This window comes from Myodes glareolus, chromosome 3 (assembly GCF_982192425.1).
Source record: "Myodes glareolus chromosome 3, mMyoGla1.1, whole genome shotgun sequence".
Classification (NCBI taxonomy): Eukaryota; Metazoa; Chordata; class Mammalia; order Rodentia; family Cricetidae; genus Myodes; species Myodes glareolus.
This window is the reverse complement of record NC_142028.1, coordinates 46,532,258-46,553,911: the sequence shown is the minus strand read 5'-3', so window position 1 is coordinate 46,553,911 and position 21,654 is coordinate 46,532,258. Positions and strand designations below refer to the sequence as shown.

At 36.2% G+C, this 21,654-nt stretch overlaps 1 protein-coding gene and 1 pseudogene across 2 annotated transcripts in view; one reads left to right on the top strand and one right to left on the bottom strand.

The window, feature by feature from the left end:
* Positions 1–21,654, top strand: part of LOC125403249 (contactin-6) — a 379,648-nt gene that overhangs the window by 147,305 nt on the left and 210,689 nt on the right. For both annotated transcript variants that reach the window (XM_048438486.3, XM_085686802.2), the window contains exon 3: positions 15,116–15,242. In XM_048438486.3, the coding sequence (XP_048294443.3) occupies positions 15,116–15,242 (127 nt within the window). The remainder of the gene's footprint in view (positions 1–15,115; positions 15,243–21,654) is intronic.
* Positions 344–979, bottom strand: LOC125403248 (large ribosomal subunit protein uL6 pseudogene; annotated as a pseudogene).

Here is a 21,654-nt window from a genome sequence, read left to right as displayed (position 1 = left end):
CTGGTCAGAAAAGGATTGCAGATACACAATAAAGACAAATTCAGATGAAAATTACCTCTAAGTGGGTCACAGTGCAGTTTAAAAAAATACACAGGATTCAAAGAGAGAAGAAAAAAAGTATGGACAATTATAAATGGAAATAAATAGTTAAAAAATAAAACAAAGTCTTTAAAGAGAAAAAGTACAGACAGTCATAGATAAAAGAAGAAAAAAAAACTATATAAAGATGGAATATACACACAAAAATCTGGATTCTGTATACTATTTTGATTTTGTGTTTTCTTTGAATTTTTTTCAATACAAGTCTTTTACTGTCCCAAAAGACACCCCAAATTATATTAAAATTCAGGATCTTGTTTCTGGAGCTGGTAACTTAGATCTTACTCATCAGCCTGCTGCACTGTTCCCTTTTCAGACACATAGATACCATCCAAAAACTTTCTGATATCCTTGTTTCTAACTGTCGTGGCTTGCTGTATCAGAGCCGCCGAGTTTGAAACAAGCTCAATATCATTTCCTTCAAGGATTAATTCATTCTTCTGGGCTTGAGAGACAGAACAAGCAACACCTGTCCTCATCTGAACTCTGCAGATATATTTTTCACCCAAGCAGTTTCAGATTTCAACCAAAGACCCATTCTCCTGAATAACGATGTTGATGGGGAAGTGAGCATACACAGACCTCATCTTGTAGTGGAAGCTCAGTGTAACACCCTTGATCATGTTTTGAACGTGGCTGCAGATGGTTCTGATGGTGGCCAGTTCCTTCCTGTTGCCCCACCATTTGTCAACCCGGAGCCTCTTCTTCTTCTTCCCAAGAAGGCTCAGCTCTACATTGATGTGATTGAAGTCCCTCCATAGGGTTCCTCTGGGGCCCTTCACAATGACTGTGTGCCTCTTCAGAGTGATGTCCACATTTTCTAGAATGTCTACCGTCAATTGCTGAGAATGGTCTTCATTCTCTCAGTAAATGGGGCAAAGAGAGCTTGAATTTTTTTTTTTCTGTGAATGAACTAAGTACAGAGACATTTCATTGTATGAGCTGCTAAGCTGAACCAACATAAATACATTTTAAAGGTATCTTGACTTCAAAATTTGCGTCTAAGAATTTGTTGCTTTGGAAAAGAGGGATTCTTTGCTTGTTTCCACATAAGATTAGAACCTGTGGATTCCTTCCAGGCTAATGTGGTTTGATGGACAAGATCCCCTGAAGGATCACTGTAAACACCCCCAAAAAATTACTTTGCCTAACAATCAGCAGGAAGCAGTTTGGAGAGAACAATGCCCAAATTCCATAAATGGGTGTTTATAAATGTTTGTTTACATTTAAACGATGATATGATATAGAGATCAATACTTTGAATTGGTATGGATCTTGGTGTATTTATATAAATTTAAGATCAATTTTTTTGTATATATATATATATATTTCTTCTCTTGATTAAGGTATTCATTTGTGCAGCTCATTTAAAAATGTAATGTATAGTTAAGAAATATAGGTTAATAGATAATCATCTGTAATATTCAAACTTGTCATATTCATTAAGTTTTCTAGATATATAGAGATATATTTAGTTAGATAAGTATTCTTAAAATCTTTCAGAGACCTTCACAATATGACTTTTAAATGTTTTAAATACCTAAACTTTTTATAACAATGAGGCACAACTGCTCCTGACAGCACCAATAACTTCAAGAGAAAGATGGGCATTGAAGAGACTCCTTATATAGTTTAATAGCCATTTGGGCAAAAAAACTGCTCTTGCCTGAACTGCTTAATGGTATGCTGTGTAAACTGGACATGCAGGATCCATAAAAATGACTGCTGAAACTGTTTAAAGAAGGCGAGACTATCTTTTGGGGTTCCTGCTTCATGAAAAAGTCTGATTGAACACCCAAGGGTGCCTTAGGTTCAAGTTTAAGAGACCTAATCTCATGAAATTATTTTTCTTTCCTTTGTAAACATTTTCTAGCTTAAAAATCTTTGAATTTTCTTGAAAACAAGGAATACAGAGAAAATATCAAAAATTGGAAATGAGAAGATAGGAGAGGGAGAAAGAGAGGGCGAGAGAAAGGAGAAAAAAGTGAAAGAGGGAGAAATGACAGATACTTGGAAAACAGAATCATAGGGAGAGAAATAAGTCAGGAAAGAAGGGGTTTCCATCTAACTTAAATTAGGAGAAAAATGTAGTTGAACTAAACTGAGGCTAGATTATTTAGTTGAAAGTAGTGGAATTTGAGCAATTAAGATACTAAGTGTGATAAAAACTAAAGCTAAAAAGAGTGAAAGTTATTCAGTCCTCCAAATATCCAGGCAGCCTATGTCTGTGCCTTAAGAGAAGAACTCTTAGTCATGACTTTAAAAGTGTCATTCTATCATGCAGGGAAGGTGTGGTAAAACAGCTTACAAAACAGGAGGCAGGAATTCTAGTATGTAATAATACAAAGCATATGATTAACAACATGCCCAAAGACACATAATCTGTGACTCACCTCTTCAACCAGACTTTACCTTATACAATTCCATCATGTCCCATTACTCTATTCAGATTTTCACTCCATTGGATACTTCAAGTTCAAAGGCTATGAATAAATGCCATGAAATATACTAAAGCTTCAGACAAACACCCTTTATTTTCATGGTGTGTCTTTTAAATTATAATGAGGTTTGAACCTTAAGTGTCTCCCAAAGGCCATTATGTGAAGCACTTTGTCTTTAGCCTGTGCTATTGGGAAGATAAAAAATTATAAATAGTTTCTGTGCCGCGCTTCCTGACCAGCAGGAATGGACGACCACGAAATCGAGAATCCTTCCCATATCATGCCTTTATTGGAGTCACTCGGTTGAAGGGAGAATGGGGGACGAAAGAGGGAAGGAGCAGGAGAAGGGGGACGAGAGAGGGAAAGCGCAGTAACGAGAGAGGGAAAGCGCAAGGACTAGAGAGCGAGAAACCAAAAGGCAGTCGCTTTTCTAGGGTGGAGAGGCTCGAATGCTGATTGGTTGATGCCATTTTGCTAGGGCCTGAGGCCTCAGGACAGGTCAGGGAACCAAGGCTCTGAAATGCAAAACACAGGCCCCAAGCACTCTGGCCCATGCGGCAGCATCAAAGGATCTGTATACCTCCAGGCTGTAGGACCGCTGGCACCAACTCGCCATGGGGACGTCCTGGTAGCCCCTTACAAGTTTCAGCCTGGTGGGAAGAAGTTATGTCTGTTAGGACATACTATTTGAATAGATAGGTTTTGCCCCCTTGCTATCTCCTAGTCACCATGAGTTAAACACACATGATATGCCATAACCATGTTGGATTTTAGCACAGTATGTGAAAAGATGTATGACTATTGAAGCATACTGTAGCTTGAGCTTACAAAAGGAAATTTTAATTCCTGGAAAGCTAATAGCGTACAATAAAGAGAGAGCATAAAAGCAGAATTCCAGTAAAATCTCAACAACATTGCAAATTTTATTTTAATTTTCTATTGAAGTGTTTCTTTTAGGAACCATGTACTATAAAAGTTTTGCCGTCATACTGAATAAATCACCTCTTAGAGTACTATTATAATCACAGGTGATTTTGTAGGGTGCTGTGTCTCCACACAATTATTTGATCACTCATTGTTACAGTGGCTCAAAATATCTGCCCTTCTTATCCTGAGATATTCTTAAAGTAAGACTACTTGAAAACTATTTTGATTTTTTGAATTTGATATTAGATCCTCACAGATTTCCTGCTCTTTTTGTATAGAGTACCAGCATTGTCTTTGAAAGGACAGACAGTGCAACAAAGGCTTGCTTTACTTAATTGTTCCGCAATAATATAAAAACTTTTCCTGACAAGCAGTTTTAAAACAGTACTCAAAACCCAAACTTTTCTTTATCATTTGGAGTGACTGCAAACTGTTAAAAATAGATAGCAACCAGAGGCTGAGTTCCTATGTACTGCTAAGGAGGATACCACAGAACCGTCAGGGTTTGAAGGATGAGAAGTCACAAGAGAATAAAAACTGATTTGAGTCATGCCATAAAGTGAAAAGACAAAAGGAAATAGGAAAGAGAACAATGTGCGCAAAAGAATCATCTCACTAGCAGTCTCTGACCTCTGAATGGACCTCAATCCAAGATGTCGGAGGAGGAGACGGTGCTGCCATGCTTGGGGTCACCTCTGAAGAGCCAATGTTGACATCTGTGACATCCTAATCTTAAAGTCCACCAGCAAGGGACATCTGAGGCTCAGGTCTTATGTCTACCTGCCCAAACAATGACAGGTTTTATATTTCATTCCTCATGCAGGCACTGTGAGGTGTGACAGCAGCAGATCCATCCTCAGCCCCTTGCTAAGTGATGGTCATTAGGCTGTGATGGCATTCCCGACATCACTTTTTTTTTTTTCTGTTTGCAATACATGCATATGTGCTTTACAGAATTGTGAGACTTTTTGTCTTAAGTTCCTTACCTGTTAAGCTGAAGTGGCTGCTTTCATTTCACAAGTCTGTCATGGGATTTAATGTGGTATTGGTTGTATGTAATAGACATTTAAACACTGCCAGTTACTCATACAAATATAATCGCTTAGAAAGAACCCACAGAGAGAGGACTGCTGAACTTGCCTAAAGGTGAGATGGTCTTTCGGGGTTTCTGACTCATGACAGAGTCTGCAAGACATTCTGCAGAATACAGAAGAAAGTGACTGAACTGTCTTTGAATTTCTTGCTTCATGAAAATGTCTGCTGGATACTATGGGCCTGTTGGCCAAAGATGGATGTCCCAATAGTACAAAAGAACTTTGGGTGACTGTCCAGACAGTGAGATGTCTCTGTCATTTCTAGAGTTTTGGAAGTTGCTTACTTCTTGTTTACGTAGGTAATATTATTTCCTTCTGGAGTCTTTGATGGAGTTGAAGAATGGATAGTTATAGTTTTCCATTGTTATGATAAAAGACAAAATAGATCTAAATATTGTAACTGTAATTCTTGCTTGATAACTGCTTTGTTATATGTAATTTTACTATTTTAAAGTTAAAACCTTTCTTTTTTGTTTAAACAGAAAAAAGGAAAATGATGTAGAAGGGTCTTCTGTCTATGTGTTACTTTCATGTGTTAAATAAAGAAACTGCCTTGGCATTTAGATAGGACAGTAGCTCAGATAGGCAGAGTAGACTGAACAGAATGCTGGGAGAAAGAAAACAGAGTCAGGCAGATGCTATGGCTCTTGTCTCTAAGACTGACACCAGTTAGACTCATCCCAGGAAGCCACAGTCAAGTGGTGATACAGATTACTAGATATGGGATAAAGCAAGATGTGAGAGTTAGCCAAAAAGAGGCTAGAAATAATGGGCTAGGCAGTGTTTAAATGAATACAGTTTCCATGTAATTATTTCAGGTGTAAACTAGCCAGGGAGCCGGGCTGTGGGAAAGCAGCCCGCCGCTCCTTTTACAACATGTAGCTGTTAGAGGAATGCTTGACTAGTATGCACAAATACTGAGTTCTGTTCCCATCAAGCAATGTGAAGTTGCTGTGGGAACTCCTTCCACACCTTCATCCAATAGCATTCGAGATACCAGCCCACTTGGGCGTGGTCTCTTTTGCTTTAAAAAGCAGGTGGCCCTGCTCTTTCTCTCATGCTTTTACCTCTGCTTCTGGCTACTAGACTCTGTTCCTGGTTGCTCAGAGGCTGTTGTCTAGGACAGTGATCTGTAATTTTTTACCTTAAATAAATAACCATTTTATTAATCACAATTCCAAACTGGTGTGGATTTGTTTTGTGACTGACATCTATATATCCCATGACTATAATACAAACAGTGGAAAGAGGATCAGAAGTCCAGGGTCATTTTCTAGTTTGAACTACATATTGATTTCAGCACTAGTTTTTGAATATAAACTTCTTCTAAGGGGAAAATAATGAAGTAAATATGCTCCTCATTTCGAGTTTCTCAACTTTGAATAGAATATTTATCAAAGTGAAAATAAAAAAGGTAAATAAATTAATATTTTTTGTTAGTCTCTTAACATGGCTTTAAAGGATAGCAAGAAAAATTGTTGAAAAATTCTCTACCGAAAAGATCATAAGAGCTATTCTATATCCTTATTACATAAAAATTGATTGTCATCATAATATGAGTTCTAACAATATCCTGTCTTCATTTTAAAAAATTCTTACTTTTTAATATTTTTTAATTATTTAAGAATTTAATTATTTAAGAATACATTGCATTTTAGTCATATTTAATCCATTCCCGGACCCCTTCCATTCATAACGTTTATTCCACACCCACCCTACTTCATGTGTTAAGTTTTTGAAAATCCTATCTAGTCTAATTAGTGTTGCCTGTATTCTTTTGTGTATGTTCCCATCCTCTTGAGCATGTTAGACCAATGAGGGGCTGCACCCTTAAAGGAAACTAACTGGACTTCTCCAGGTAGATCATTACCAATTACCTCCAATTCCTCAGCCAGGGATCAGGCTTTTTTCTCATCTCCCATTTCAATGCTGACATTTTGTCTGACTTGGGGTTACACAGGTTTTGTACACATTGCTGCAACTTCTGGGGGTTCATACGTGGAATAACTTGTGGTGTCCAGAAAACAGTTTCCTTGTAATCTACCACATCTGTTTTTTAAAGCTTTTTGTCCCCCTTTTCAGTGATGATCCCTGTTATTCCTTTAATATCAGATATATTTATTTAAATCATTCAAATTTTGGAAAGATAGGCAAAACATGAAAACTTTTTCTTTCAAGTAAAATTCTCCCCCAAAATAACATTTATTAACAATTAATCAAGTTACCAACTCCTTTCTAGTCATTTTAAAAGTTGTATTAATGTATAGATAGCTAAGGATAAAGAAAAAAAATGTTGCCATACAGGTAAGATCAGGAGCTGGTGAGTTAGCTCACTGGACAAAGAATATGTCACACAAGGGAAAGGAACACAGTTCGAATTCCTAGTACCACATAAAGAGATATGAGGATATGACAGCTTGCCTGTAATCTCGGTGCTTTGGAGTTAAAGAAAGGGATTCTCTGGGACAAGTTGGTAGGCTATATAACCAGGATTGGTGAGTTGAAAGTTCAATGATGTATCCAAACCTTCCCCTCACACATCTCTCCATCCAGTCCTCAGAAAAGATAAGGCCTCTCATGTGGTGTCTACAAAGTCTGACATAACAAGTTAAGACATGACCAAGCCCCTCCCCGTCTTATCAAGGTTAAACAAGGAATCTGTCTATAGAGAAAGGACTCTAAAAAAAGCCAGTTCATACACTGGGGATAAATCCTGGTCCCACTTCCAGTGGCCACACAGATTTCACAAGTCACAGAACTGTCACTCACATTCATAGGGCCTAGTTTGGTGCAATGCAGATCCCCTAGCTATCAGTCTAGAATCAGTGAGCTCCTGCTAATTCAGATAAGCTGTCTCTATGGGTTTTTCTGATGTTAGATTCTTTTCTGTATGCTGTAAATACCATTGGTTAATAAAAAAACTGCTTTGGGCCTATTGCAGGGCAGAATAGGGCAAGATGGGAATTCCAAGAAGTTAGAGGAGGAGAGAATAGATTGAGTAAAACAGAACCATGTAGCCAACACTGGAGACAGTTGCAGGATGCCGGGCAGAACTTACTGGTAGACCACAACCATGTGGCAATACACAAAATAATAGAAATGGGTTAATTTCAGATTTAAGAGTTAGCTATTGGCCAAGCAGTGTTACAATTAATCTAGTTTCAGTGGGATAATTTCAGGTCTAGGCAGATGGGAAACAAACAAACAGCCTCTGCCAACATTTTCTTATCATGATCTTGATTATTTTGCTCATGTATAATCCCTCCTTCCTTTCTTTGACTGGATTCTTGGAGCTCAGCATGGTCCTTAGCTATGGATCTCTGCTATGGATCTCTGCATCTGCTTCCATCAGTTACTGGATGAAGTTTCTATGATGACAATTAGGGTAGTCATCAATCTGTTTACAGGGGAAAGCCAGTTCAGGCACCCTCTCCTCTATTTCTAGGGCTCTTATCTAGGTTCATCCTTGTGGATTTCTGGAAATTTCCCTAACATCAGGTTTTCCCTGGTCTTGTCATGGCTCTTTCTGTCAAAATATCTCTTTTCTTGGTCTCCCTCTCTCCCTCTTTCTCCCAACTTAACCATCCTGTTCCCTGGTGTTTCCTCTCACCTCCCCTTCATCATTTGTTCCTTCCACCCTCTCTTAATTTGCTCCAAAAAACTTATCCAGTTTACCTTTCCAGGGGCATCCACGCATGTCTTTTAATATTCTCCTTGTTACCTAGCTTCTCAAGGGATGGCGCATTGATGTCTGGTTATCCTTTGTTTTTCATTTAATATCCACTTATGAATGAGTACATACTGTGGTTGTCTTTCTGGGTCTGGGTAATTCAGTCAGGATGGGTGTTTCTAGTTCCATTCAGTTGCCTGCAAATTTCAAGATGTCTTTTTTTAAAAAAAAATAAAGACCTGAGTATTACTCTATTATATAAATGTTCATTTTCTTTATTTATTCTTCAGTTGAGGTCCATCTAGGATGTTTCCAGGTTCTGACTCTTATGAATAATACTACTATAAACACAGTTGAGCAAATGTCCTCGTTGTATGAGTGTGTATCCATTGAGTATTTGCCAAGATGGTATTGCTGGATCTTGAGGTAGACTGATTCCCAATTTTCTGAGAAATTGCCATACTGATTTTTAAATTGACTGTACACATTTGCACTTCCACCAGCAGTTGAGGATTGTTCCCCTAACTCCACATCCTCTTCAGCATACAAGCTGTTATTAGTGTTTTTGATCTAAAACCATTCCCACAGGTATAAGATAGTATCTGAGTCATTTTAATTTGCATTTCTCTGATGGTTAAGGATTTTGAGCAATTCCGTAAGTATCTTTTGATCATTTGAGTTTCTTTTGCTGAGAATTCTCTGTTTAGATTTATACCCCATTTTTAAATATGATTAGTTGGTATTTTGATTCCTAGTGGGAGGTCAGTCCTCTCTCAGAAGTTGGTGAAGATTTTTTCCATCCTGTAGCCTGCCATTTTTGTCTTATTTACTGTGTTCTTTGCCTTACAGAAGTTTCTTAGTTTCAGGACGTCCTATTTATTAAATGTTTCTCTCAGTGTCTGAGCTACTGTTGTTATATTTAGGAAGTGATCTTCTGTGTCAATGTGTTCAAGGCTACTTCCCTTTTTCTTTTCAGTCAGGTTAAGTGTAACTAGATTTATGTTGGTCTATCTGATTGACTTGGACTTGAGTTTTGTGTATAGGGATAGATATGGGTCTACTTGCATTCTTTTACATGTCAATATTCAGTTATGCCAGCAACATTTGTTGGAGATGATTTCTTTTTCCATTGTACAATTTTGTCTTTTTGTGAAATATCAGGGGTTCATAGTTGTGTGGATTAATGTCAGGGTCTTTAATTTGATTCTAATGATCCACATGTCTCTTTTGACACCAATAACAAGCTGTATTTAATACTATAGCTCTATAGTATAGCTTGAAATCAGGAATGGTGATGCCTCCAGAGATTCCTTTACTGTACAGGATTGTTTTTTTTTTCTGATGAAGTAGAGTATTATTCTTTGGAGGTCAGTGAAGAATTGTGATGGGATTTATATGGGGATTCCATTGAATCTGTAGATTGCTTTTGGTAAGACTGTCATTTTTACTATGTTGATGCTACAAGATCTTTCCGTTTTCTGATATCTTCCTCAGATTCCTACTTGAGACTTAAAGTTCTTGTAGTAAAGAACTTTCACATATTTTGTTAAAGTTAGAGATAATTTATGTTATTTGTGGTTATTATAAAAGGTGATGTTTACTGGTTTCTTTCAGTCCATTTATTAGTTGTGTAAAGGAGGGCTATTATTATTATTATTATTTTAGTTAATCCTGTACCTGTTAAAATGGTAGAGGTTTTTATCAGCTGTAGGAATTCCTTGTAGAATTTTTGGGGTCACTTATATACACTGTAATGTTATCTGTACATAGCAAAAGATTGACTTCTTCTTTACCAATTTATGTACCCTTGATCTCCTTTTGTTGTCTTATTGGTATTCCTAGAACTTCAAGTATTATATTGAATAGGTATGGATAGAGTAGACAGCTTTGTCTTGCTCCTGATTTTAGTGGATTTGATATGAGCTTCTCGACATTTGGTTTGATGTTGGCTGTTGGTTTGCCGTGTAATTCTTTTATTATGTTTAAGTATACCCCTTGTATCCCTATTCTCTCTAAGACCTTTATCATGAATGGTGTTAGAATTTTTTTGCAAGCTTTTTCAGCATCTAATAAGATGATTGTGTGATTTTTTTCATTCTGTTTGTTTTTATGGTGACTTACATTCAAAGATTTTCATATGATGAACCATCCCTACATCACTGGAATGAAGCCAACTTGAACATGGTGGATGAACTTTTTTATATGTTTTTGAATTCAGTTTGCCAATATTTTATTGTATATTTTTGTATCAATGTTCATTATGGAGATTGGTCTATAGTTCTCATTCTTTGTTGTGCTTTTGTTTGGTTTGTGTATCGGAGTAACTGTAGTCTCATAAAAAGAGTTTGACAATACTCCTGTTTCTATTGTGTATAACAATTTAAAAAAGTATTGGTATTAGTTATTTTGAAATTCTGATAGATACCTCAGAATGAGACTGAGCCTGAGAGTGGTCTCTTCCTGTTTTATAATCCTCTCTAGTTTTGGAATTAACGGTGTGCACCACTACTGCCTGGTGTTTACTAATGCAATCTAGTGTGGCTAGTAGGATTAAAGGTGTGTGTCATTGTGACTACAGAGAATAAAGGCTTGTGTTATTGTTGCCAGGTCTGTAAAGCTGGCCAGTGTGGCTGATTTACTTGTCAGAACTTCAAGTAAGACATTTAAAAAAAAATGCCATGATATGGAATTTTCCTCTGCATGTTGTAAATACCATTAATGAATTTAAAAAAAAAAACTTGCTTGGCCTATTGATAGGGCAGAACTTAGGTAGGCAGGGAAAGTTAAGCTGAATGCTGGGAGAGAAAAGGGTAGAGTGAGAGAGACTCTATGCTGGAGATAGGTGTGCTAAAACTTTGCTGGTAGTTCACGACCTTGCGGTAATATATAGATTAATAAAAATGTGTTAAATTAATTAATAAGAATTAGCCAATAAGAAGCTAGAGCTAATGGGCCAAGCAGTGATTTAATTAGTACAGTATCTGTGTGATTATTTTAGGACTAAGCAGCTAGGAACCAATAAGTGGCCTCCTCCAACAATGGAACTACAATGTGAAATTTCTCCAAATGTTTTATGTGGGTACTGAACGCTGTGAACTTTCCTCTTGACACTGCTTTTGTAGTGTCCCATAAATTTGGGTATGTTCTCTCTTCATTTTCATTGAATTGTAGGAAATCTTGAGTTTGTTTCTTTGTTTCTTCCCTGACCCAGTGGTGATTCAGCTGAGCATCGTTCAGTTTCCATGAGAGTGGTTTTCTAGCCCATCTTCTCATATGGTTCATGCTTGAGAAGTTTGGATAGGGAGCATATTCCTGATCTTCTTAATCATCTTGTCTGGAACTCACACGATTTGTTCCTTGTAACTCCTGTTTGGACTTTGGATGTACTGTGAAAACTCGCATTTTCTGGTCTTAGAGAACCATGGATCATGAAGTTGGGTGAAATTTAGTTTTTTTGTTTTGTTTTCCGTATCACTGATACTGCTAAGGTGTTTTAAATGACCTGCATGAAGATTAGCCTTGGATAAACCATAAGTATACATCACTGGGGGAGGTCACACTTTCCTACTGTTCTCTGCAAAGGTGACTGAAAAAAAGTGGAATCAGTTTCCTAATCTGCTAGCCAACCAATTCAATAATGTTGGGTAAAAAGAAGTTAGATACTGTAGCATCCAATCCATGTGCATCAAATCTAGTCACCTACAGATCTGAATATTATGAAAATAATTCTCATGATGTTATTTCAAGAATAAACTGCATGAGCGGAGGCAAGATTAAGGATTTGAAGTCTTTCAATTCATTGACCACAGTAAGACTGCCTTATATAGGAAGGTTTCTTAGTTTTGTTGGTATTATTAGCAAATTTTTGTTATTGTTGTTGTTTTATTCTAAATGTTGATGCTACTGTATTCTGTTATGGCTTGCAGATATCACAGATCTATGAGTAAAATACAGTTAGGCCTTTCTTTCTAAAGTAGCCTTTGCTATAATCCTGAGGTCTAATATCTTTTTATCAAAGGGATATTAGGACTAACATTACTGAGTAATTTATCCAGCACTGTATAACTCATAGCTGACTGCTAAAATTGAAGCTTTTGATTGTCTATACTACTTGACAAAGCAGAATATACTGAAATTAAAACCTAAAATCACTATTGAAAGAATTATTTTAGTTGGGTAGAAATGTTTTATTTGTTTAATGGAAGTAGAGTAGGTAAGTGGATTGTGAGGAAGAAATATGGTTACTTTATTGCTTCTCCTTTTTATACGATTTTTCTAAAATAACAATCCGAATTCCTGCTCTCTCCCCTCCTCTCATTCCCTCCACACACCTTCCCACCTTCCCATCCCATCACCCTCTAATCCTGAGAGAGGGTAAGGCACTTTGCTTTGTGGAAAGTCCAAGGCCCTCCCTACTACATCTAGGCTGAACAAGGTATACATTCAAAGAGAATAGGATCCCAAAAAGCCAGTACATGCAGTAGAGATAAATCCCAGTGCCAGTGCCAGCTGCTCCTCAGTCTGCCCCAGCCTCATTCAGTCACATTCAGAGGGACTAAGTTTGTTCTATGCTGTTTCTTCCCAGTCCAGCTGAAGTTGGAGAGCTTTGATTAGCTCAGGTAAACTGTTTTAGTGGATGAACCCTCCATGGTCTTGACCTCTTTGCTTATATTCTCATTCCATCTACACTTCAACTGGATCTTGAGAGCTCAATCCAGTGCTCTGATTTGGGTCTCTGCCTCTGTTTCCATCTGATGTTGGATGAAGTTTCTATAGTGATATTTAAGATAATCATCAGTCTGACTACAGGGCAAGGCCAGTTCAGGCATCCTCTTCTCTATAGCCACAAATAAAACAAAATATCTTGAGGTAACACTATCCAAGGAAGTGAAAGACCTATTTGACAAGAACTTTAAGTCTCTAAAGAAAGAAATTGAAGAAGATACCAGAAAATGGAACAATCTCTCATGCTCTTGGGTAGGAAGAATCAACACAGAAAAAAAATGGCAATCCTACAAAAGTAATCTATAGATTCCGGGCAATCCCCATCAAAATCCCAACACAATTCTTCAAATACTTTGAAAGAACAATAATAAGCTTCATATGGAAAAACAAAAAACCCACGATAGCCCAAACAATCCTATACAATAAAGGAGCTTCCAGAGGTATTATCCCTGATATCAAGCTCTATTACAGAGCTATGGTAATGAAAACAGCTTAGTATTAGCATGAAAACAGAGAAGTTGACCAATGGAATCAAACTGAAGACCCAGATATTAATCAACACATCTATGAATACATGATTTTGATAAAGAAGTTAAATCATACAATGGAAAAAAGAAAACATCTTCAACAAATGGTGCTGACATAACTGGATGTCAACATGTAGAAGAATGAAAATAGATCCATATCTATTGCCATACACAAATCTCAAGTCCAAATGGATTAAAGACCTCATTATAAATCAAACCACACTGAACTGATAGAAGAGAAAGTGGGAAGTAGCCTTCAATGCATGGGTACAGAAGACCACTTCCTAAATATAATCCCAGTAGCATAGACACTAAGAGCAACAATAAAAAAAGGGACCTCCTGAAACTGGGAAGCTTCTGTAAAGAAAAGGACACAGTCAATAAGACAAAAGACTGCCTTCTCTTAAAACAGATACAAATTTGAAAAAAATATATCCAATTTACTATATTTAAATTTCTACATCTAAAAATAATTCAAATGATATCAGTGATGATGTTGTTGTAGATGAGTACTACAATAGCTCATTGACTTGTCATTTGCTTGTAACCAGCATGATATGACATAACTTATAAAAAGAATAACATTAAATTCTCAAACAATTATAATTTAAAAAGTCACGGGTGTTGCTCATACCTGCTAAGACTGTTTTGATTCTAGGCTGTTTATTTTTAAACACTTGTTCTCCAGTCTTTCCAAACTGAGGTTTGTCTTAAATCATAAGAGTAGCCTACAAATAAGTCCTAATGTCAAGTTTATGGTTCATAGTGTATATCTGCATATAAGAACAAATGCAGTCTTCTACCCTGTACATTGGCTCTTCTGCGTTTCCTCCTTGTAAGGAAAGCATCAAGCCACGTTAAATGTAAGAGCACAGACTCTAGAATGCCAGTGCCAGATGTTGGAGCCACCGAGGTGTAATAAAAGAACTGATGCAGGAAAGATAAGGGGAAGAGTGGGCAGAATGAGTAGCACTGGACTGACTGAGTGTAATTACATGAAAGAGAAAAACGACAGCAACTGAATGAATTTGGATTCTCAACTTTGGTTACAAAGGGTTGCATTGAAGAGATGGTTAAATGAGATAAAGGATTAGATGAGTAAGTCATGATAATTACTTAATACTGTTGTTTTTATTGTATGGTGTAGACTGTTCTTTGTTTATAGGAGTATAAACCGCTAAATTTGGGATGAAAGCAGCCTAGTTCACAAAGTTATTTCACATAAATCAGAAAAAATCATTTAAAAATAATTTACTACATTAATTTCTGATGAGAAGATATATGGGAGTACAAAGGACATAGGGCAACTTTCAGGAGTTTATTCTGCTTCCCTTCCTGCAAGGCAGTCTATTGTTGTTTCTGGTGTGACACTGAATAAGCTGGGGGTTTTACTTTCACAGAGGTTCTGGGACTCAAACTTAAATCATCAACCTTATGCAGCTGGTACATTTGCTTGCTGATCTATGTCCTCAGTACAGAAAAAAATATTTTTAGCATTCTTGAAGAATATTCTTTACAATCAATCTTATTATAGCATACTATTTTCTAATGTTTGTAGAGATGAGATTTAATGCACATGTGTTATCAACCAGGGGGAAGTAACTCGGTGGATATTTCCTTTTCTATCCCCAGGTGAGGGTCGTTTCAGCCGTCCTATTTTTATCCAGGAACCACAAGATGTCATTTTTCCTTTGGATTTATCCAGATCTGAAATCATTCTGACTTGTACTGCAAATGGTTACCCTTCACCCCATTACAGGTAAAACTCCTGTTCTTGATACCACTGTTGTCTTCTTTGTGGTTGCTGTAAAATAGACACATAGTAAGGATTCTCAGAAACAGTCTAATTTTCCAGAGTATATCTCAAGATACCTTCCCACTGATATTCAGCTTTGTCTAGACAAGTCGTATAAGCATATATACACACTCCAAACCCCAACACATTCCCTCATGCTGCATTTTAGAAATCATTTCCAGGTAAACACTACTATGTAACTGTTGCTTGTTTGACATTTATTCTCAAGATTAATGGAAAGAAGAGCCATATATACTTAGAATTGAGAAAGTGTGAAGACCACATAAAAATATAAGAAGAAAAAAAGCACAGCAAGACAAAAAAAGGGATAAAGAATGATTTAGTTTCACAACTTAAAAAAAGTTCTAACTTATTTTGCATTCAGTATACATCTACTTCAGTTTAAGGACACTGTCTCATTTTCTCCAAATACAACAGCTATGAAAATAGTCCTCTATAAACAAGCAATCACAGTAAAACCTTCAACTTATCTCATGAGGTAAAACTCTGAAACTTCCCTGCAACTCCCATTGTGCCAAAAATATTAATTGTAGAAAAACTATGTTGGAAGCACTTATGTACATTCTAAGGCCTATAGAGGATTTCTAGTACAGGAAAAAAAATTGTCTCACATAGAGAATACTATTTTCAAAGTCTTCTTTTGTATGTTATTTATAATTGCTCTGGTTTTTCTTTGTTTATCTAAAGAACATATAAAGTGTTCTCTGGGATCTTTGTAATACACAATATATTTGCTTAAATTAAAATTTTAACAAAAATATTTAAAAATAATGATCTTCTCCTCAGATATCCTTCAGTCTTCCAATCACTACAAAGAAATAAAGCAAAGGGCAGGGTGAAAGGAAGGATAAACATTTTTTTTCTTATTTACTCAGTTGTAGTGTGAGTAGAATTGAAAGATCTATAAGTATATGTAATTAAGTTGTATTTTTAAATGAAATGTTCTTTTGTTGGTAAGAACTGTGGGCATTGTGAATATAGGAAGAAAAGTTATAAACACCAGAATGGCATTTTGCTCATTTGGTATATGGATTTTAAAAGGATCCTGAAAATTTTAATTTTTTAGACATGAATTGAACTGACATACACAAAAAGCAACTATTGTGTAAATTTTAGAAAATTGAGTTGACTTTTCTGCCTTTTCATATTGTGATGAAATACAGTCAACATCTATATATCATTATTAGAGGATTGGGTCACAGATTTAAATGAGCAAAGCCAAAGTCATCTGTGCATTGTCTCATATTTATTTACCTTACATTTTGTAGAATATATTCCTCATTTTACATTCATAACTAAACAGTTTAAAAGATAAATCTTTTTCTTATTGAATTCTAAACCCAATGCAAGTCAATTGAGAAAGACCAATCACTTTACTAATGATTTTACTCAAATTGGTACTTATTAAAATTTATTTTGCTGCTAAAAGAAAAAAAAAAACAAAATAAAAACAAAACTGTCTTGAGGCTGATGAGATCACTCAGTATTGAAGAGTCTTTGCTGCTCAGGTAAAGGATCAGGGTTTGATTCACAGCATTCACATGGTATTGACAACAGTCTGTAATTCCAGTTTCAAGAGATCAAAAACCATCTCTGGCCTCTGTTGGCACTGCAAGTACATAGTTCACAGGCATACATCAGACAACCACTCTTTCACAGAAAGAAAAAAATTTTAGAAAGGGGGCATAACTTCATTTAAGCTTAAGTTAACTTAATTAAAAATGGACTGTATAAAATATGATTAATACATTCTTCTAGAAACATATTTGAAATTATAGTTTTGGAGTTTAAAAATTAATTCAATTGATCAAAGACATAGGAAAGTTTTCTTGGAGGAGAGGGATTTCTGAATGCCTATATGTTTTTAAATTTGTTAAATATAGAACTTAAATAAGTAAAGTATATTTAAAGTATTTGTTTTGACCCTAAGTATAGAAGTATAAACTACTGTTTAGAATGACTTTATCAGTTAGTGTGTCAATGAAGAAATAAATAAAGAATATGGCTAGGAATTCTAATAGTGCTTAATGGCATGTGGTGCTCAGGTACTTGTAAACTAGAAAACTGAAAGCAAACAATTTATCTTCTTATTTCTAATTATTATAAAGTGCTTGATATCCCTCTGTTTGCAGGATAAGGCACTCATGGTCAAGAGACATTGAATGAGAAAAGAATTAAAATTTTAATACCTAAATGTCAGACACAGATCCAATTTCCTTGATAATATAGCAAAGGGCAGTGGTATTTCACCCATTGTATTCTAGCATATTGTAAAATTTAGTTTCCACACTGCCATTTCTCCTTACATTTGTTTATTTTTCTTTTTACAATTTACTAATAACAACATAAAACTTAGATTATCTGGTAGAATGTACACTGCAGAAAAGGTCTTTATTATTACAGAGTCCAAGGCTATACAGGGTTATATAGGCAAAATGAGAAACAGTATAAGAGAGCTTTCCACTTAAAAATAAGAATTATGCTTTCCTGTGGCAACTTGATCCTAGAGACAGCCCTTGGAGGATCATTCTCTTTTTAGTAAATACTCCCTTCTCCCTGGAGTGACAGTGGCCTTTCCTGGAGAGTATGTTTAAACGTGCTCCTTTAAAATTTTGGTTTATTGTTCAAATCAGGATCATAGCACCAAATTTATTCTATTTTCTCCCCAAATGTATTGTTATATTGGTTATTCTGTGGGGGGATAAAAGCCACTTATATTCTTCTTGCTGCTACTGTTCTGTAAATTCAGCAGAGTAAACTGAAACTCATGGGAGCAATTAGCAGTCTTGAAAAATAGATCTTTGGAAATAGTTAAAGAGTCATTTGAGTAAAGTCATGCTCAGTGAAACAAATGCTTTTATAAAGAGGAGCACGATAAAGTCAAAAGCGAGGAAGGATTGCTTGTACAGGTTCAACGCTCAAGGACCACATGAGATGATAAAGCTAGTAATGGAGCCATGCAAAGGTCAAAGAGAGTGGGCTACTCAAAGCCAGTGGTAAGAGGGAATTGCTAATAACTAGAATATGGTCGAAAGATAAGATAGCTGAGAACTTAATCCCAAGTGATCTATCTGAAAATATATACATTATTTCTCGACATCATATGCTTTCTCACAGGCAAAAAAAGTAGAAATACTACCGATGACTTCTGACAATTCTCCTTTTAACCACAGATAGCCAGGAGTGAACCAACCCACTCATTAAGTGTTAGCCTCTCCTGGAAATGAAGAGAGTCAGTAAAGTCTCAGGAGCTGTAATTCTTTCCTCAAACACTTCTCCACTTCCTGTTAAAGACTTCCTGCAGTCAAATCTGGTGTATGCTGTAACAGTTTTATAGTGGATGGACACAAGGATGCACAGGGAAGCTGTGACAAAGCAGACAAGAGGACTCTTTATATGGAGACAACAGGTTAAGTTTAGTCTCCAATATTGGCAGCAGACGAAGTTAGAATGTAGAGATCTGGGGCTGGGATCAAAGTCAGGTGCCTGTAAGAAGCACTGAAAACTGAGAGCAGATTTGTGAGACATCACACACAAAGGCACGCATGGATGTACACATTTCTAAAGGAAAGCAAATAGAGTTCTTAGTCATATTATCCAGTCAGCTCTCATCTACTTAGTTGTGAAAGATAGTCCTTAATAAAAGGATCACATTCCAGTTTAAATTCATCGCATCTCCTAGAAATAATGTGTTCATTCTTGTGTGTAAAATATTCACTCGACACACATTTTCTAGTTTGTGTCATAGGAAAATTTGCTTGGATGTATACAACTATCAGGAAAGTTTGTCTGACAGTCACTTAATGAAGTAAAACTATTTCTCCATTTATTTAAGCATATTAATTAGGACAAAGCCCACACCCAGAGCTGAACTCCTGATCTATATGCACAGTTTAATAATCATTGTACCATAGTGATTAGAATGATTACGGGGCCACTGTGAAAAATTCATTTGCTGCAGCTAAGCCAACAACTTTGAATTTGTGTTGAAAAACAATTACTGCGCTTAATTAGGAGCATGTAATGATGACAGCAGTTATTTCGGTGATTGATTCCAAAATTAAAGAGAGCTGGCAAACTAAGTATGGCATACCCTTCCCTTTGAAAATGATAGAGAACACTGAGGTCGGAGACCATGCCCTGTAAGTGAATTAGAAAAGACAGCTTTGCAGTGAGAGCAAGAGGGATATTGGTATCTTGAGACAGCCCAGCTGGAAGAAAAGTTTTCTGTGTTTTGTGTCCTAAGAGCACAGACAAGAGGCAGTATGTACAAATTATAACTGAAAGAATGGTGGAAAACAAAGCTGTATATATGGACACTTGATGGCCGTTCATCTTCATTTTATTAAAAAGAAGTTGACATATGCAGGACGGGGCCAAATCATTATAAAGTTGACAGGATTGGTTCAAGTCCTCTGAATTATTAATATTTGAGTCATCACTTTATATCTTTAATATTATGGAGGAGTACCCAGTTTTGTATTTCTTTTCTATTTTAGTAGGCATTAGTCAGATTTTTCTCCAGTGAATCTGTCACAAAGCCATCCCCTCAAATTAATGGTATTCAAAATAACTTTGGAGAATACCATTCCTTTCTCACATTTACCCATCCTAACAAAACATTTTAAATATAATTTCACTATTAATAGGAAAATAATAACTAGGTAGACATATATCCTAAAATATGATTTGAAAACTGTATATATTATATAGGAAAAGGCCATTATTAGTGGCAGGCTCAAGACAAATACCCTCAAGCAGAGGTTCTCGACCTGTGAGTCATGACCCATTTTTGGAAGTCGAAGGACTCTTTCACGGGTGTGTAGGAGGGTCAACCATCAGAAAACACGGATATTTAGATTATGATTTGTAATAGTAGAAAATTAGATAACTGAAGTAGCAACAAATACAATTTTATGGTTTGGGGTCACCACAACATGTTAACTGTATTAAATGGTTGTAGTAACTGTAAGGTTGAGAACCACTACCCTAAAATCTAGAGTCAATAGCAGAAGCTGAAGGGCTTTCACACCTTCCCTTGCCTTTCTAGTTTTCAACTAAGCATAGAATTTTCATTTCAGAGGTTGCTTCCCAGGGGCCTAAGAAAGGAACATACTTTTTCCTAGAGACATATAACATGGCCAGTTCTGCTGAGTTTTCACCAACTACAAACATCAGCTCTTACTTGCTGTCATTTTTATCCTGGAAACTCCTAATTAAACCTAGCATTAAATATGCAGTTCTGTCTTTGATTGGGGTTTTGCTTCTGAAAATCCCAATTTCATAAAAGTGCTATATTGAATGACTGTGTATGTGATAATACAGAGTTATAGGCCCTCAAACATGATCCTGACAGTGAATAAAGAGAAATTTTCCTTTTTTTATCTCTGTATTTTTCTACCTCTACAAGTATGAGTTATGATTCATTACTTTTAAATGCCTATTTCCATAAATGCTTTAAATGACTACATACAAATTATAACTTTGAGATATACTTCATTGATGTGCAATATTCATCATTTAAAACATGATGTTGGGAGGTTTCCAATTCAAGAAGTAAATCTAGTAAGAGGTGGTGAATCCATATTTGCTGTCTTAAAAAGACCAAATGAAGTCCTCCAAAGCTATTTATGCTTCCTTCCAAATAGCGCTAATGCCCTTTTATAAGTAGATAATTCATGCACCAAAGGACTGTTGACTATTAGCTAACTTGAGAGATTTGGGCTTCTTAAAATAAAAAAAAGTCTCAAGCTGTATTTGTTTTGCTAGCATATAATTTTAGGTTGGCTTTCCTAAGTGCCATTGAAATATCTTCAATGTGATTAATTTTCCAAGTGGCAGACTCACAAAGACAATCACATTTTGAAGCTGTTAGGTTATTATTGTTTTGTTATCAGCCTTGAATGGCTATTGTCAGAGCCTTGCTGGTGTTCTTTGTGCTGGATGTAATGCAGCCTTCTTGGGTTTCTGTCTCTAAGTCATTTCTGACATTCAGTTTTGCAGTGTCAATTGTGAGGATTCGGGTATGGTATACATTATTCAAAAAATCTCTAAAGAAATGGATGTCAGAATTATTAACTGATGTTTACTTTTTTATCTCTCATGTTAAGAGCCCTAATACCTTTCTGATTTCTTGTGTGTGAGTTATTGTAACTTATAAAATGTTAAGAGCTTTCAAACAACCTACCAGTTTGCATCACTGGCCCCAGAACAGTTGCATTTGCCAGGCTTGGTAGCATAGCCCTATAATTTTAGCTTGTGCTACAGTAATACAAGACGATTGTAAGTTCCAAGCGAGGCATGGCTTCAGAGTGTGTTTGGGGTTAGCTGGGGCAACTTGGTGAGAACATGTCGG